The sequence below is a fragment of the Bombina bombina genome, chromosome 8, assembly GCF_027579735.1.
Source record: "Bombina bombina isolate aBomBom1 chromosome 8, aBomBom1.pri, whole genome shotgun sequence".
NCBI lineage: Eukaryota > Metazoa > Chordata > Amphibia > Anura > Bombinatoridae > Bombina > Bombina bombina.
The window spans coordinates 2,639,569-2,659,845 of record NC_069506.1 but is presented as its reverse complement, the minus strand read 5'-3'; the positions used below and the strand labels follow the sequence as shown (position 1 = coordinate 2,659,845).

Here is a 20,277-nt window from a genome sequence, read left to right as displayed (position 1 = left end):
CATATATATTTATGTGTTACTATGTGTATATACATATATATTTATATGTTATTATGTGTATATACATATATATTTATGTGTTACTGTGTGTATATACATATATATTTATGTGTTACTATGTGTATATACATATATATATTTATATGTTACTATGTGTATATACATATATATTTATGTGTTACTATGTGTATATACATATATATTTATGTGTTACTATGTGTATATACATATATATTTATGTGTTACTATGTGTATATACATATATATTTATGTGTTACTATGTGTATATACATATATATTTATGTGTTAGTATGTGTATATACATATATATTTATGTGTTACTATGTGTATATACATATATATTTATGTGTTACTATGTGTATATACATATATATTTATGTGTTACTATGTGTATATATACATATATATTTATGTGTCACTATGTGTATATACATATATATTTATGTGTTATTATGTGTATATACATATATATTTATGTGTTATTATGTGTATATACATATATATTTATGTGTTATTATGTGTATATACATATATATTTATGTGTTACTATGTGTATATACATATATATTTATGTGTTACTATGTGTATATACAGATATATTTATGTGTTACTATGTGTATATACATATATATTTATGTGTTACTATGTGTATATACATATATATTTATGTGTTACTATGTGTATATACATATATATTTATGTGTTAGTATGTGTATATACATATATATTTATGTGTTACTATGTGTATATACATATATATTTATGTGTTACTATGTGTATATACATATATATTTATGTGTCACTATGTGTATATACATATATATTTATGTGTTATTATGTGTATATACATATATATTTATGTGTTATTATGTGTATATACCTATATATTTATGTGTTACTATGTGTATATACATATATATTTATGTGTTACTATGTGTATATACATATATATTTATGTGTCACTATGTGTATATACATATATATTTATGTGTTACTATGTGTATATACATATATATTTATATGTTATTATGTGTATATACATATATATTTATGTGTTACTGTGTGTATATACATATATATTTATGTGTTACTATGTGTATATACATATATATATTTATATGTTACTATGTGTATATACATATATATTTATGTGTTACTATGTGTATATACATATGTATTTATGTGTTACTATGTGTATATACATATATATTTATGTGTTACTATGTGTATATACATATATATTTATGTGTTACTATGTGTATATACATATATATTTATGTGTTACTATGTGTATATACATATATATTTATGTGTTACTATGTGTATATACATATATATTTATGTGTTACTATGTGTATATACATATATATTTATGTGTTAGTATGTGTATATACATATATATTTATGTGTTACTATGTGTATATACATATGTATTTATGTGTTACTATGTGTATATACATATATATTTATGTGTTACTATGTGTATATACATATATATTTATGTGTTACTATGTGTATATACATATATATTTATGTGTTACTATGTGTATATACATATATATTTATGTGTTACTATGTGTATATACATATATATTTATGTGTTAGTATGTGTATATACATATATATTTATGTGTTACTATGTGTATATACATATATATTTATGTGTTACTATGTGTATATACATATATATTTATGTGTTATTATGTGTATATACATATATATTTATATGTTACTATGTGTATATACATATATATTTATGTGTTACTATGTGTATATACATATATATTTATGTGTTACTATGTGTATATACATATATATTTATGTGTTACTATGTGTATATACATATATATTTATGTGTTATTATGTGTATATACATATATATTTATGTGTTACTATGTGTATATACATATATATTTATGTGTTACTATGTGTATATACATATATATTTATGTGTTACTATGTGTATATACATATATATTTATGTGTTACTATGTGTATATACATATATATTTATGTGTTACTATGTGTATATACATATATATTTATGTGTTATTATGTGTATGTACATATATATTTATGTGTTACTATGTGTATATACATATATATTTATGTGTTACTATGTGTATATACATATATATTTATGTGTTATTATGTGTATGTACATATTTATATTTGCTGCACAATGTACTCCCTTCGCTGCACTAGTTCCCATGCCATGTCTCATAAGCCTCTTTATACACGTGGTGCCCACAGGGGGCTCTTTATACATGTGGTGCCCACGGGGGGCTCTTTATTCACGTGGTGACCACGGGGGGAGTTTTTTTTATACACATGGTGACCACGTGGGCTTCCCTGTGTTATTTCACTGGAATTTATCAATAGGTGTTTTCTTGGTTTTGTCTTTTCCCTGATTTGCTTCTCCTTCACTGTATTAATTCTCGTGTGTGAAGTATATACATTTTTTTCTTCTCGGGCTCTATTATCAGGTAACTGAAATGACAAAACTGGTTACTTTGCACAAATCTAGTTGTGACTATAATGGCGTTGTACCCCGTTTAGAATGGTTATACGCCTTATACACATTTTGTTTGATGTTAAATCACACAGGCTTCTCCAATACTAACAGTAAATTGAAATGAAATGAGATACTAAAACCAAGTGTAAACTTACTGATTGTGAAATACAGAACTGGATGTAACACCCATAGGCATATTCATTTAGTGCCTCTATAAGTGCATTTGCTAGGTTTTCTGTATGAAGTCACCAAGATAAGGTTTTCTCTACAAGCAATAGGAAATGACTAATAGGGTTAGCCCTTGTAGGAAACAAAAACTGACTCTTTCATTTGTACATAGAATTTACATATGGAAAAAAGGTTTTACGTACAAGCAAATAAATAGTGTTTATGTGCAGTGTCTATCTTATCTATTAGATGTTTCTATTTACACTGAATCTTACGGTTTCTGATTAGGTTTTTACTTATTTCTATGAGCTGTTTATATAAATGTTTATTTCATACCCTGGTGAAGCTGTGTTTTGTTTATGTATTTGTTACAAATATTCAGTAAAAATAATAAATACAAATTAATAAATATTTTATTTCTGGATAAAAATAGGATCTCCTGTGCTCAATACAGTTTTTCACAAATCAGAATTTGCCTATAGAGACCCCTGGGATGTTAAAGGGACGGTCTACACCAAAATTGTTGTTGTTTAAAAAGATAGATAACGCTTTTACTACCCATTCCCCAGCTTTGCACAAACAACACTGTTAGATTAATATCCTTTATAACATTTAAAGGGACAGTAAACACCAGAATTTTTGTTGTTTAAAAAGATAGATAATCCCTTTATTACCCATTCCCCAATTTTGCACAACCAACACAGTTATATTAATGTACTTTTTACCTCTGTGATTATCTTGTATCTATGGCTCTGCAAACTGCTCCTTATCTCAGTTATATTAATATACTTTTTTACCTCTGTGATTACCTTATATCTATGGCTCTGCAAACTGCCCCCTTATTTCAGTTCTTTTGACAGACATGCATTTTTAGCCAATTGGTGCTTGCTCCTAGGAGCTTCACGTGCCTGAGCTCAATGTTATCTATATGAAACACAAGAACTATCGCCCTCTAGTGGTGAACAACTGTCAAAATGCTTTCAGATTAGAGGTGGCCTTTAAAGGGACATTATAAACTCATTTTTTCTTTGCATAAATGTTTTGTATTTGATCTATTTATAAAGCCCATAAAGGTTTTTTTTTGTAAAAAATGTATAGTTTTGCTTATTTTTAAATAACATTGCTCTGATTTTCAGACTCCTAACCAAGCCCCAAAGTTTTATGTGAATACCGTCAGCTACCTTCTCCAGCTTGCTGCTGTTTGTGTAAAGGGTCTTTTCATATGCAAAAGAAGGGGGAGGGGGGGAGGGTCTTATTTGCCACTTGCTGTGGGCTTTCCAGCTACCTTTTCAACAGAACTTAACTAAGAGCTTCTAAGTAAGTTTTTAAACAGTTTTATACTGGATTTTTATATCAGTATCTGTGCATCTTATTCTTTATAGTAGTGTCTATTACATGCAGTTATATGAAAATGAGTGTATACTGTCCCTTTAAGGTCTAAGAAATTAGCTTATGAACCTCCTAGATTTAGCTTTCAACTAAGAATACCAAGAGAACAAAGCAAAATTGGTAATAAAAGTAAATTGGAAAGTTGTTTGAAATGACATGCCCTATTTAAATCATGAAAGTTTTTTTTTTACTTGACTGTCCCTTTAAACTTCTAAATTTCTGCCTGTTTCTAAGCCACTACAGACAGCCCCATAATCTCATACTTTTTTTTAGCTTGACACAACAGGAGACTATTAGTTCAAGTGGGCCATATAGATAACATTGTGCTCACACCCGTGGGTTGTGGCAGACACTGCACTAATTGGCTAAATGCAAGTCAATAGATAATAAATAAAAAGTCATGTGATCAGTGGGCTGTCAGAAGAGGCTTAGATACAAGGTAATCACAGAGGTAAAAAGTATATTAATATAACTGAGATAAGGGGCAATTTGCAGAGGCTTAGATACAAGGTAATCACAGAGGTAAAAAGTATATTGATATAACTGAGATAAGGAGCAGTCTGCAGAGGCTTAGATACAAGGTAATCACAGAGGTAAAACGTATATTAATATAACTGAGATAAGGGGCAGTCTGCAGAGGCTTAGATACAAGGTAATCACAGAGGTAAAAAGTATTTTTAATATAACTGAGATAAGGGGCAGTCTGCAGAGGCTTAGATACAAGGTAATCACAGAGGTTAAAAGTATATTAATATAACTGAGATAAGGGGCAGTCTGCAGAGGCTTAGATACAAGGTAATCACAGAGGTTAAAAGTATATTAATATATCTGAGATAAGGGGGCAATCTGCAGAGGCTTAGATACAGGGTAATCCCACAAGTAAACAGTATATTAATATAACTAAGATAAGGGGCAGCCTGCAGAGGCTTAGATACAAGGTAATCGCAGAGGTAAAAAAAAGTATATTAATATAACTGAGATAAGGGTCAGTCTGCAGAAGCTTAGATACAAGGTAATCACAGAGGTAAAACGTATATTACTATAACTGAGATAAGGGGCAGTCTGCAGAGGGTTAGCTACAGGGTAATCACAGAGGTAAAACGTATATTAATATAACTGAGATAAGGAGCAGTCTGCAGAGGCTTAGATACAAGGTAATCACAGAGGTAAAAAGTATATTAATATAACTGAGATAAGGAGGAGTCTGCAGAGGCTTAGATACAAGGTTATCACAGAGGTAAAAAGTATATTAATATAACTGAGATAAGGAGCAGTCTGCAGAGGCTTAGATACAAGGTAATCACAGAGGTAAAAAGTATATTAATATAACTGAGATAAGGAGGAGTCTGCAGAGGCTTAGATACAAGGTAATCACAGAGGTAAAAAGTATATTAATATAACTGAGATAAGGAGCAGTCTGCAGAGGCTTAGATACAAGGTAATCACAGAGGTAAAAAGTATATTAATATAACTGAGATAAGGAGCAGTCTGCAGAGGCTTAGATACAAGGTAATCACAGAGGTAAAAAGTATATTAAAGGGACACTCAAGTCAAAATTAAACTTCATGATTCTGATAGAGCATGTAATTTTAAACAACTTTCAAATTTACTTCCATTAACAAAATGTGCACAGTCTTTTTATATTTATACTTTTTGAGTCACAAACTCCTACTGAGCATGTGCAAGAATTAACAGCATATACATATATGCATTTGTGATTGGCTGATGACTGTCACATGATACAGGGGGGGGGGTGGAAATAGACATAACTTTGCAATTTATTTAACAAAAATCTACTACTCATTTGAAGTTCAGACTAAGTGCTGTTGCATTGTCTTCTTATCAAGCATTTGTTGATTATGCAAATCTACAGTGCTGACTGGTCCTTTAACATAACTGAGATAAGGAGGAGTCTGCAGAGGCTTAGACACAAGGTAATCACGGGTAAAAAGTATATTAATATAACTGAGATAAGGGGCAGTCTGCAGAGGCTTAGATACAAGGTAATCACAGAGGTAAAAAGTGTATTAATATAACTGAGATAAGGGAGCAGTTTGCAGAGGCTTAGATACAAGGTAATCACAGAGGTAAAAATTATATTATTTAGCTGAGATAAGGGGGAGTCTGCAGAGGCTTAGATACAAGGTAATCACAGAGGTAGAAAGTATATTAATATAACTGAGATAAGGAACAGTCTGCAGAGGCTTAGATACAAGGTAATCACAGAGGTAAAGAGTATATTAATATAACTGAGATAAGGAGTAGTCTGCAGAGGCTTACATACAAGGTAATCACAGAGGTAGAAAGTATATTAATATAACTGAGATAAGGAACAGTCTGCAGAGGCTTAGATACAAGGTAATCACAGAGGTAAAGAGTATATTAATATAACTGAGATAAGGAGTAGTCTGCAGAGGCTTACATACAAGGTAATCACAGAGGTAGAAAGTATATTAATATAACTGAGATAAGGAGTAGTCTGCAGAGGCTTAGATACAAGGTAATCACAGAGATACAAAGTATATTAATATAACTGAGATAAGGGGCAGTCTGCAGAGGCTTAGATACAAGGTAATCACAGAGGTAAAAAGTATATTAATATAACTGAGATAAGGGGCAGTCTGCAGAGGCTTAGATACAGGGTAATCACAGAGATAAAAAGTATATTAATATAACTGAGATAAGGAGCAGTCTGCAGAGGGTTAGATACAAGGTAATCACAGAGGTAAAAAGTATATTAATATAACTGAGATAAGGGGCAGTCTGTAGAGGCTTAGATACAAGGTAATCAAAGAGGAAAAAGTATATTAATATAACTGAGATAAGGAGCAGTCTGCAGAGGGTTAGATACAAGGTAATCACAGAGGTAAAAAGTATATTAATATAACTGAGATAAGGGGCAGTCTGCAGAGGCTTAGATACAAGGTAATCACAGAGGTAAAAAGTATATTAATATAACTGAGATAAGGTGCAGTCTGCAGAGGCTTAGATACAAGGTAATCACAGAGGTAAAAAGTATATTAACATAACTGAGATAAGGAGGAGTCTGCAGAGGCTTAGATACAAGGTAATCACAGAGGTAAATGTATATTATTTAACTGAGATAAGGGGGAGTCTGCAGAGGCTTAGATACAAGGTAATCACAGAGGTAAAAAGTGTATTAATATAACTGAGATAAGGAGCAGTCTGCAGAGGCTTAGATACAAGGTAATCACAGAGGTAGAAAGTATATTAATATAACTGAGATAAGGGGCAGTCTTCAGAGGCTTAGACACAAGGTAATCACAGAGGTAAAAAGTATATTAATATAACTGAGATGAGGAGCAGTCTGCAGAGGCTTAGATACAAGGTAATCACAGAGGTAAAAAGTATATTAATATAACTGAGATAAGGAGCAGTGTGCAGAGGCTTAGACACAAGGTAATCACAGAGGTAAAAAGTATATTAATATAACTGAGATGAGGAGCAGTCTGCAGAGGTTTAGATACAGGGTAATCACAGAGGTAAAGAGTATATTAATATAAATGAGATAAGGGGGAGTCTGCAGAGGCTTAGATACACGGTAATCACAGAGATAAAAAGTATATTAATATAACTGAGATAAGGAGCAGTCTGCAGAGGGTTAGATACAAGGTAATCACAGAGGTAAAAAGTGTAATATAACTGTGTTGGTTGTGCAAAACTGGGGAATGGATAATAAAGGGGTTATGTCTGGAGCAGACGGTCCCTTTAATGCAGCATGTGTTTAGTAGCTCAGATAAAAACGTAGGTTGGTTTATGTGTTTATACACAGTTATAGTTTTACATCTGTTGTAGGAGTGATATGGATGGCAATATCATTATAAAGTGCTGCAGCAACTGTTTAATTACTCAGAAAAAAGCTTTAAATGGACCTGAAATCCACATTGTTCTTTGTTGGTTTAAACAACTTTTAAATTTAGTTCTATTATGAAATTTGCTTCACTCTCTTGGTATCCTTTGTTTAAAGAGCAGCAATGCCCCCTCGTACACCTATCTTTACATCGGTTGGTGGGAGCTGTTCCACATTTATGGACATGGTAATCCCTGTTGTACTTTAATTAAATGTTATCGTTGATACAGACGATTTGCTGTTCATTTGCATGGGAACAACTCCAGAAGCAGAGGAATTTGTTGCTTTTCTTAATTCTAATAAATGTGGTTTGGGATTTACGTTCCTCTTCAGTGAATGGGAAATAAAGATAGTCAAAGAGTTTAGAGTGAACTATTCTGCAAACCAATTAAATCTAACACCCTGCTCCATGTGAAAAGTTCCCATCACGAGTGCACAGGTTTTGGGATGATAAAAAGTGAATTTATGAGATTAAAAATAAATCGTACCAGCTCAGAAACTTTCATGTTCGGTTGCAAGTAAAATTTCTCATGAGAAGCTATAAAACCCCACTGATTGACGGATATCACAAGTGCATGAATTGGAGAGATCACCTTTATTAAGGGATAATGCAAAATCCATAAAGAATGTACGGACTGTTCACAGAATAACCTTCAGTACCTGAAACAGTAGACAATGTTGTCAAGATCATTAAAAAAGCTACCTATTCTTATGGGCGATAAATTGTTCAGCGCCGGTTGTCGGTTTGTCTCCAAACGCAATAAAACTTTAGGAAATTGCCGTCACCAAGCATGATCTGCACTTCTGTATCACATAGCAGTTGGCTATTGTGTAGTAGACTGAATTGCAAAGCATGCGTACCCTGTAGCAACTAAATGATGTAACCACAATCTACCCATGCTCAGCCCGGTGTTCTATCAGATGCGCATGCTCTGTATGACGTAATTGCACTCCACGTGTTAATTAGGAATGTGATTATGTCATTCAGCAACATGCGCACTCAGAGGGAGCAGATTCTGACAAGGAAGTGGTGTCGCATCTTGCTGCAACACTACGAGATGCGCGCATGCGCTGTTTAAAATGTAATACTGTCAAACAACTTGAAAGTGCATATTATATATATATTTGCATACAAAGAGAGAAGCGCTCTACCAGGAACGAACAACAGCTCATCAGCTAGTTCTATGGCGATTTACCACCCGGAAGCAGCCTCTTTTAGACCAGTGTGCTTTTCACAGAGGAGAACTTTCCTGAAGCTTATCAGTCTGATCCCGCCAAGTAAGGTCAGCCCAGCTCCAAAATACCAGGCGATTCTCCTCTGAACAAGGAACATGACAACCCCAGACGATCGTTTCAGCCTCCTATGGGCCTCGTCAGTGAGCTGCAGCCACATTCCTCTAAGCACACTGGGCAAGGAGTCCACGTCTGGTTTCCCCATCACCCATACGGAGACTTCCCCAGGGTCATAATAATTTGCAATCGAAGAGAGAAGTGCTCTACCAGGAATGAACAACAACTCATCAGCTAGTTCCCACTAGTGCACCTGTGCTCATCAGCTAGTTCCCACTAGTGCACCTGTGCTCATCAGCTAGTTCCCACTAGTGCACCTGTGCTCATCAGCTAGTTCCCACTAGTGCACCTGTGCTCATCAGCTAGTTCCCACTAGTGCACCTGTGCTCATCAGCTAGTTCCCACTAGTGCACCTGTGCTCATCAGCTAGTTCCCACTAGTGCACCTGTGCTCATCAGCTAGTTCCCACTAGTGCACCTGTGCTCATCAGCTAGTTCCCACTAGTGCACCTGTGCATACCTAGGTATGCTTACAAAATAGCATACAAAAGAACAAAGCAAATTTAATATTTAGAAGTACATTTTAAAAGTTCTTTAAAATTTTATTCCCTATCTGAACCATGGAAGTTTCATTTTGATTTTACTTTCCCTTTAGTAAAAATTAGGAACCTGGATCTGCACTGTGTGGCTAGCACGTGTCACCTCTCTCCCATCAGTGTGAGGAGGAGCAGGGGTCTGCACTGTCTGTTTATTATGCATTAGGTTCCTACTGTATCTAACACGTGTTACTTCTCTCCCATCAGTGTGAGGAGCAGGGGTCTGCACTGTCTGTTTATTATGCATTAGGTTCCTACTGTAGCTAACATGTGTTACTTATCTCTCATCAGTGTGAGGAGCAGGGGTCTGCACTGTCTGTTTATTATGCATTAGGTTCCTACTGTATCTAACACGTGTTACTTATCTCTCATCAGTGTGAGGAGCAGAGGTCTGCACTGTCTGTTTATTATGCATTAGGTTCCTACTGTATCTAACACGTGTCACTTATCTCCCATTAGTGTGAGGAGCAGGGGTCTGCACTGTCTGTTTATTATGCATCAGGTTCCTACTGTATCTAACACGTGTTACTTCTCTCCCATCAGTGTGAGGAGCAGAGGTCTGCACTGTCTGTTTATTATGCATTAGGTTCCTACTGTATCTAACACGTGTCACTTATCTCCCATCAGTGTGAGGAGCAGGGGTCTGCACTGTCTGTTTATTATGCATTAGGTTCCTACTGTAGCTAACACGTGTTACTTCTCTCCCATCAGTGTGAGGAGCAGAGGTCTGCACTGTCTGTTTATTATGCATTAGGTTCCTACTGTATCTAACACGTGTTACTTCTCTCCCATCAGTGTGAGGACAGTAAGGTGGACGCCCTCTGTGAAGCTTTACAAGCCACTGTCACTTGCTGGAAATCAAAGCTCCCAAACCCGTTACCGCTGGAGCTCTACACCTCCTCTAACTTCATTGGTTTATTTGTTAAGGAAGACTGTGCAGAAGCTTTAAAGAAATTTGCTGCTGACTTTGCTACAGAAGCTTCACTGAAGACCGGTGAGTTCTGTCACATAATCCCCTTCCGCTCCAGGGTTTTAGATTAAAGCAACAAGGTCTTGAACAGGACGTGGCAGGCTACTATGGGGGGGGGATGTGACAGGCTAGTATTGGGGGGAACATAGCAGGCTAGTATTGGGGGGAACGTGGCAGGCTATTATTGGGGGGAACATGGCGGGCTAATATTGGGGGGGAACGTGGCAGGCTAGTATTGGGGGGAACATGGCAGGCTAATATTGGGGGGGAACGTGGCAGGCTAGTATTGGGGGGAACGTGGCAGGCTATTATTGGGGGGAACATAGCAGGCTAATATTGGGGGGGAACGTGGCAGGCTAGTATTGGGGGGGAACGTGGCAGGCTAGTATTGGGGGGAGCGTGGCAGGCTAGTATTGGGGGGAACGTGGCAGGCTAGTATTGGGGGGGATGTGGCAGGCTAGTATTGGGGGGGGACGTGGCAGGCTAGTATTGGGGGGAACGTGGCAGGCTAGTATTGGGGGAACGTAGCAGGCTAGTATTGGGGGGAATATGGGCAGGCTAGTATTGGGGGGAACATAGCAGGCTGGTAATGGGGGGAACATAGCAGGCTAGTATTGGGGGGAAACGTGGCAGGCTAGTATTAAGGGGGAATGTAGCAGGCTAGTATTGGGGGGTACGTGGCAGGCCAGTTTTGAGGGGGGAACATGGCAGGCTAGTATTGGGGGGGAACGTGACAGGCTAGTTTTGGGGGGACGTGGCAGGCTAGTATTGGGGGGGAAACATGGTGGGCTGGTATTGGGGGGAACGTGGCAGGCTAGTATTGGAGGGGCGTGGCAGGCTAGTATTGGGGGGATGTGGCAGGCTAGTTTTGGGGGGAACGTAGCAGGCTAGTATTGGGGGGGAACGTGGCAGGCTAGTTTTGGGTGGGAATGTGACATGGCAGGCTAGTATGGGAGGGTGTGGCAGGCTAGTATGGGGGGACGTGGCAGGCTAGTATGGGGAGATGGGATGTGGCAAGCTAGTATTTGGGGAATGTGGCATGGCAGGCTAGTATGGGGGGACAGGATGTGGCAGGCTAGTATGGCGGGACGTGGCAGGCTAGTATGGGGAGACGGGACGTGGCAGGCTAGTATTGGGGGAATGTGGCATGGCAGGCTAGTATGGGGGGACGGGACGTGGCAGGCTAATGTTTGGGGACATGGCAGGCTAGTATAGCATCAGTAGGGGCATATAGCCCAAAACATTGCTGTTTGCTGATGCTGCAATAATTCTGTGAAAGCTTATACAGTGTGGAGTGCTGCTGCTTTCTTTGCTTTTGGATATACATTCACGGGGTTAGTGTAGTACTCTGTTGCAGCTTTGCACCCAGTGAAGTATGTGCTGGACTACCTTCTGTGTATTTAGTATTGGGGGACATGCCAGTATGGGGGACATGGCAGGCTAGTATTGGGGGACATGCCAGTATGGGGGACATCTCAGGCTAGTATTGGGGGACATGCCAGTATGGGGGACATGGCAGGATAGTATTTGGGGACATGGCAGGCTAGTATTGGGGGACATGCCAGTATGGGGGACATGGCAGGATAGTATTTGGGGACATGGCAGGCTAGTATTGGGGGACATGCCAGTATGGGGGACATGGCAGGATAGTATTTGGGGACACAGCAGGCTAGTATTGGGGGATATGGCCGGCTAGTATTGGGGGATGTGGCAGGCTAGTATTGGGGGACGTGGCAGGCTAGTATTGGGGGACATGCCAGTATGGGGGACATAGCAGGCTAGTATTGGAGGACGTGGTAGGCTAGTATTGGGGGACATGCCAGTATGGGGGACATAGCAGGCTAGTATTGGGGGACGTGGTAGGCTAGTATTGGGGGACATGCCAGGCTAGTATTGGGGGACGTGGCAGGCTAGTAATGGGGGACGTGGCAGGCTAGTATTGGGGGACATGCCAGTATGGGGGACATAGCAGGCTAGTATTGGGGGACGTGGTAGGCTAGTATTGGGGGACATGCCAGGCTAGTAATGGGGGACGTGGCAGGCTAGTAATGGGGGACGTGGCAGGCTAGTATTGGGGGACGTGGCAGGCTAGTAATGGGGGACGTGGCAGGCTAGTATTGGGGGACGTGGCAGGCTAGTAATGGGGGACGTGGCAGGCTAGTATTGGGAATGTGCGAGGAAGAGGTAAACAAGTCCAAAGAAAGTGTTGGGCAGAAAGGGATGATAAAAACAGACACGTGACTCGTTTTGTGACGTAAGTTTATCAGAGATGTTAGTAAGCCCCTCATCCCATTTTTAAAAAAGCAGATAAATAAAATGTAGCCCTATACCAAACAGCAATGTTATTAACCCTTTGAGTACTAAGCTGGATTTGAGGGTTTTTTATTTTTTAATTTTTTTAAATATATACATTTTGTAACTTTTTTTCCAGATCCCCATTGGAAAGGTTAGGCAATTACCTTTCCAACGGTGGGTCTTGGGGGTCTGTAGCTGCTTAGATGCCTGAGATACAGGCTTCTAAGCAGCATGCCCAATTTCACTATACTGTCTATTGTATTTTTTAAATAAAGATGCGCGGTGATGTCATCACATCATTACGCGTGATGTCACCCCGCGAAACGTGAAGCCCCGGCGTTGCCTGTCACTATGCAGGCCAGATCGCCGGGGTAGGAGCAGGTGGGAGCCCCCAGATCTCCCTTAAGGTGTGAGTTTGCTAGCGACGGATCTGAGCCGTCGTTAGCACCTGACAGACAATTTGTGACTGCTCAGAGCCGTCGTTAGCACTCAAGGGGTTAAAAAAACTTGAACGCGGCCTTTTTTTTTCTAACACCTGAGACCTCATATCTTTGAGCCCTTATAACTTTTTTGTGCATTTTTGATTAATAATTATTATTAGGTGTTGTTGTTATGAGTGTAACTGCACTTTGTAATATATTTTTGTTTTGAAAAACAGTTAACCAGCACTCCTGAGGACGCACTAACCCGACGAGCGTTAACTTCAAGTGTGCTCAAGTGATCGCGTTTACTTTGAACTTATATTGCCAGCACAATTTAACCTGCATGCAAATGAATGCGAGAACTCTCGCGCACAAATGTTTGCCTTTCAATTGTAATCTAGCCCATAATGTGCACCCCGAGGAACAGCCGGCATAAGCTTATATAATGTCCTATTAATACAATGCAAGTAAAACACAAGCGCACCCCGAGGAACAGCCGGCATAAGCTTATATAATATGCTATTAATACAATACAAGTAAAACACAAGTGCACCCTGAGGAACAGCCAGCATAAGCTTATATAATGTGCTATTAATACAACATAAGTAAAACACAAGCGCACCCTGAGGAGCAGCCGGCATAAGCTTATATAATGTGCTATTAATACAACACAAGTAAAACACAAGCGCACCTTGAGGAGCTGTCGGCATAACCCTGAGGAGCTGTCGGCATAAGCTTATATAATGTGCTATTAATACAACACAAGTAAAACACAAGCGCACCCCAAGGAGCTGTCGGCATAAGCTTATATAATGTGCTATTAATACAACACAAGTAAAACACAAGCGCACCCTGAGGAGCAGTCGGCATAAGCTTATATAATGTGCTATTAATACAACATAAGTAAAACACAAGCGCACCCCGAGGAGCAGCCGGCATAAGCTCATATAATGTGCAATTAATACAACGCAAGTAAAACACAAGTGCACCCTGAGGAGCTGTCGGCATAAGCTTATATAATCTGCTATTAATACAACACACGTAAAACACAAGCGCACCCCGAGGAGCAGCCGGCATAAGCTTATATAATGTGCTATTAATACAATGCACATAAAACACAAGCGCACCTAGAGGAACAGCCGGCATAAGCTTATATAATGTGCTATTAATACAACACAAGTAAAACACAAGCGCACCTAGAGGAACAGCCGGCATAAGCTTATATAATGTGCTATTAATACAACACACGTAAAACACAAGCGCACCCTGAGGAGGTGTCGGCATAAGCTTATATAATGTGCTATTAATACAACACAAGTAAAACACAAGCACACCTAGAGGAACAGCCGGCATAAGCTTATATAATGTGCTATTAATACAACACAAGTAAAACACAAACGCACCTAGAGGAACAGCCGGCATAAGCTTATATAATGTGCTATTAATACAACACACGTAAAACACAAGCGCACCCTGAGGAGGTGTCGGCATAAGCTTATAATGTGCTATTAATACAACATAAGTAAAACACAAGCGCACCCTGAGGAGCTGTCGGCATAAGCTTATATAATGTGCTATTAATACAACACAAGTAAAACACAAGCGCACCTAGAGGAACAGTCAGCATAAGCTCAAATAATGTGCTATTAATACAACACACGTAAAACACAAGCGCACCCTGAGGAGGTGTCGGCATAAGCTTATAAGGTGCTATTAATACAACACAAGTAAAACACAAGCGCACCCTGAGGAGCTGTCGGGATAAGCTTATATAATGTGCTATTAATACAACACAAGTAAAACACAAGCGCACCCCGAGGAGCAGCCGGCATAAGCTTATATAATGTGCTATTAATACAACACACGTAAAACACAAGCGCACCCCGAGGAACAGCCGGCATAAGCTTATATAATGTGCTATTAATACAACACAAGTAAAACACAAGCGCACCCTGAGGAGCTGTCGGCATAAGCTTATATAATGTGCTATTAATACAACACACGTAAAACACAAGCGCACCCCGAGGAACAGCCGGCATAAGCTTATATAATGTGCTATTAATACAACACAAGTAAAACACAAGCGCACCCGAGGAGCTGTCGGCATAAGCTTATATAATGTGCTATTATTACAACACAAGTAAAACACAAGCGCACCCTGAGGAACAGCCGGTATAAGCTTATATAATGTGCTATTAATACAACACAAGTAAAACACAAGCGCAACCTGAGGAGCTGTCGGCATAAGCTTATATAATGTGCTATTCATACAACACAAGTAAAACACAAGCGCACCTAGAGGAACAGTCAGCATAAGCTTATATAATGTGCTATTAATACAACATAAGTAAAACACAAGCGCACCCTGAGGAGCTGTCAGCATAAGCTGATATAATGTGCTATTAATACAACACAAGTAAAACACAAGCGCACCCTGAGGAACAGCCGGTATAAGCTTATATAATGTGCTATTAATACAACACAAGTAAAACACAAACGCACCCTGAGGAACAGCCGGCATAAGCTTATATAATGTGCTATTAATACAACACAAGTAAAACACAAGCGCACCCTGAGGAGCTGTCGGCATAAGCTTATATAATGTGCTATTAATACAACACAAGATAACACAAGCGCACCCTGAGGAGCTGTCGGCATAAGCTTATATAATGTGCTATTAATACAACACAAGTAAAACACAAGCGCACCTAGAGGAACAGTCAGCATAAGCTTATATAATGTGCTATTAATACAACATAAGTAAAACACAAGCGCACCCTGAGGAGCTGTCGGCATAAGCTTATATAATGTGCTATTAATACAACACAAGTAAAACACAAGCGCACCTAGAGGAACAGTCAGCATAAGCTTATATAATGTGCTATTAATACAACACAAGTAAAACATAAGCGCACCCTGAGGAGCTGTCGGCATAAGCTTATATAATGTGCTATTAATACAACACAAGTAAAACACAAGCGCACCCTGAGGAGCTGTCGGCATAAGCTTATATAATGTGCTATTAATACAACATAAGTAAAACACAAGCGCACCCTGAGGAGCTGTCGGCATAAGCTTATATAATGTGCTATTAATACAACATAAGTAAAACACAAGCGCACCCTGAGGAACAGCCGGCATAAGCTTATATAATGTGCTATTAATACAACACAAGTAAAACACAAGCGCACCCTGAGGAACAGTCAGCATAAGCTTATATAATGTGCTATTATTCCAACATAAGTAAAACACAAGCGCACCCTGAGGAGCTGTCGGCATAAGCTTTTATAATATGCTATTAATACAACACAAGTAAAACACAAGCGCACCTAGAGGAACAGTCAGCATAAGCTTATATAATGTGCTATTAATACAACATAAGTAAAACACAAGCGCACCCTGAGGAGCTGTCAGCATAAGCTTATATAATGTGCTATTAATACAACACAAGTAAAACCCAAGCGCACCTAGAGGAACAGTCAGCATAAGTTTATATAATGTGCTATTAATACAACACAAGTAAAACACAAGCGCACCCTGAGGAGCTGTCGGCATAAGCTTATATAATGTGCTATTAATACAACACAAGTAAAACACAAGAGCACCCCGAGGAACAGCCGGCATAAGCTTATATAATGTGCTATTAATACAACACAAGTAAAACACAAGCGCACCCTGAGGAACAGCCGGTATAAGCTTATATAATGTGCTATTAATACAACACAAGTAAAACACAAACGCACCCTGAGGAACAGCCGGCATAAGCTTATATAATGTGCTATTAATACAACACAAGTAAAACACAAGCGCACCCTGAGGAGCTGTCGGCATAAGCTTATATAATGTGCTATTAATACAACACAAGTAAAACACAAGCGCACCCTGAGGAGCTGTCGGCATAAGCTTATATAATGTGCTATTAATACAACACAAGTAAAACACAAGCGCACCTAGAGGAACAGTCAGCATAAGCTTATATAATGTGCTATTAATACAACATAAGTAAAACACAAGCGCACCCTGAGGAGCTGTCGGCATAAGCTTATATAATGTGCTATTAATACAACACAAGTAAAACACAAGCGCACCTAGAGGAACAGTCAGCATAAGCTTATATAATGTGCTATTAATACAACACAAGTAAAACATAAGCGCACCCTGAGGAGCTGTCGGCATAAGCTTATATAATGTGCTATTAATACAACACAAGTAAAACACAAGCGCACCCTGAGGAGCTGTCGGCATAAGCTTATATAATGTGCTATTAATACAACATAAGTAAAACACAAGCGCACCCTGAGGAGCTGTCGGCATAAGCTTATATAATGTGCTATTAATACAACACAAGTAAAACACAAGCGCACCTAGAGGAACAGTCAGCATAAGCTTATATAATGTGCTATTAATACAACATAAGTAAAACACAAGCGCACCCTGAGGAACAGCCGGCATAAGCTTATATAATGTGCTATTAATACAACACAAGTAAAACACAAGCGCACCCTGAGGAACAGTCAGCATAAGCTTATATAATGTGCTATTATTCCAACATAAGTAAAACACAAGCGCACCCTGAGGAGCTGTCGGCATAAGCTTATATAATATGCTATTAATACAACACAAGTAAAACACAAGCGCACCTAGAGGAACAGTCAGCATAAGCTTATATAATGTGCTATTAATACAACATAAGTAAAACACAAGCGCACCCTGAGGAGCTGTCAGCATAAGCTTATATAATGTGCTATTAATACAACACAAGTAAAACACAAGCGCACCTAGAGGAACAGTCAGCATAAGCTTATATAATGTGCTATTAATACAACACAAGTAAAACACAAGCGCACCCTGAGGAGCTGTCGGCATAAGCTTATATAATGTGCTATTAATACAACACAAGTAAAACACAAGAGCACCCTGAGGAGCTGTCGGCATAAGCTTATATAATGTGCTATTAATACAACACAAGTAAAACACAAGCGCACCCTGAGGAGCTGTCGGCATAAGCTTATATAATGTGCTATTAATACAACACAAGTAAAACACAAGCGCACCTAGAGGAACAGTCAGCATAAGCTTATATAATTTGCTATTAATACAACATAAGTAAAACACAAGCGCACCCTGAGGAACAGTCGGCATAAGCTTATATAATGTGCTATTAATACAACACAAGTAAAACACAAGCGCACCATGAGGAACAGTCAGCATAAGCTTATATAATGTGCTATTAATACAACATAAGTAAAACACATGCTCACCCTGAGGAACAGCCGGCATAAGCTTATATAATGTGCTATTAATACAACACAAGTAAAACACAAGCGCACCCAGAGGAGCAGCCGGCATAAGCTTACATAATGTGCTATTAATACAACACAAATAAAACACAAGCGCACCCTGAGGAACAGCCGGCATAAGCTTATATAATGTGCTATTAATACAACACAAGTAAAACACAAGCGCACCCTGAGGAGCTGTCAGCATAAGCTTATATAATGTGCTATTAATACAACACAAGTTAAACACAAGCGCACCCCGAGGAACAGACGGCATAAGCTTATATAATGTGCTATTAATACAACACAAGTAAAACACAAGCGCACCCCGAGGAGCAGCCGACATAAGCTTATATAATGTGCTATTAATACAACATAAGTAAAACACAAGCGCACCCTGAGGAACAGACGGCATAAGCTTATATAATGTGCTATTAATACAACACAAGTGCACCTTGAGGAGCAGCCAGCATAAGCTTATATAATGTGCTATTAATACAACACAAGTAAAACACAAGCGCACCTAGAGGAACAGACGGCATAAGCTTATATAATGTGCTATTAATACAACACAAATAAAACACAAGCGCACCCTGAGGAACAGCCGGCATAAGCTTATATAATGTGCTATTAATACAACACAAGTAAAACACAAGCGCACTCTGAGGAGCTGTCGGCATAAGCTTATATAATGTGCTATTAATACAACACAAGTAAAACACAAGCGCACCTAGAGGAACAGTCAGCATAAGCTTATATAATGTGCTATTAATACAACACAAGTAAAACACAAGCGCACCCTGAGGAGCTGTCGGCATAAGCTTATATAATGTGCTATAAATACAACACAAGTAAAACACAAGCGCACCCCGAGGAACAGCCGGCATAAGCTTATATAATGTGCTATTAATACAACACAAGTAAAACACAAGCGCACCCCGAGGAACAGCCGGCATAAGCTTATATAATGTGCTATTAATACAACACAAGTAAAACACAAGCGCATCCCGAGGAACAGCCGGCATAAGCTTATATAATGTGCTATTAATACAACACAAGTAAAACACATGCGCACCCCGAGGAACAGACAGCATAAGGTTATATAATGTGCTATTAATACAACATAAGTAAAACACAAGCGCACCCCGAGGAACAGCCGGCATAAGCTTATATAATGTGCTATTAATACAACACAAGTAAAACACAAGCGCCCCCCGAGGAACAGCCGGCATAAGCTTATATAATGTGCTATTAATACAACACAAGTAAAACACAAGCGCACCCTGAGGAACAGCCGGCATAAGCTTATATAATGTGCTATTAATACAACACAAGTAAAACACAAGCGCACCCTGAGGATCTGTCGCCCTAAGCTTATATAATGTGCTATTAATACAACACAAGTAAAACACAAGCGCACCTAGAGGAACAGCCGGCATAAGCTTATATAATGTGCTATTAA

General features: G+C 38.5%; 1 protein-coding gene across 2 annotated transcripts in view; it reads left to right on the top strand.

The window, feature by feature from the left end:
• Positions 1–20,277, top strand: part of UBASH3B (ubiquitin associated and SH3 domain containing B) — a 477,436-nt gene that overhangs the window by 273,327 nt on the left and 183,832 nt on the right. For both annotated transcript variants that reach the window (XM_053690105.1, XM_053690104.1), the window contains exon 4: positions 10,645–10,843. In XM_053690105.1, coding sequence (XP_053546080.1) covers positions 10,645–10,843 — 199 coding nt within the window. The remainder of the gene's footprint in view (positions 1–10,644; positions 10,844–20,277) is intronic.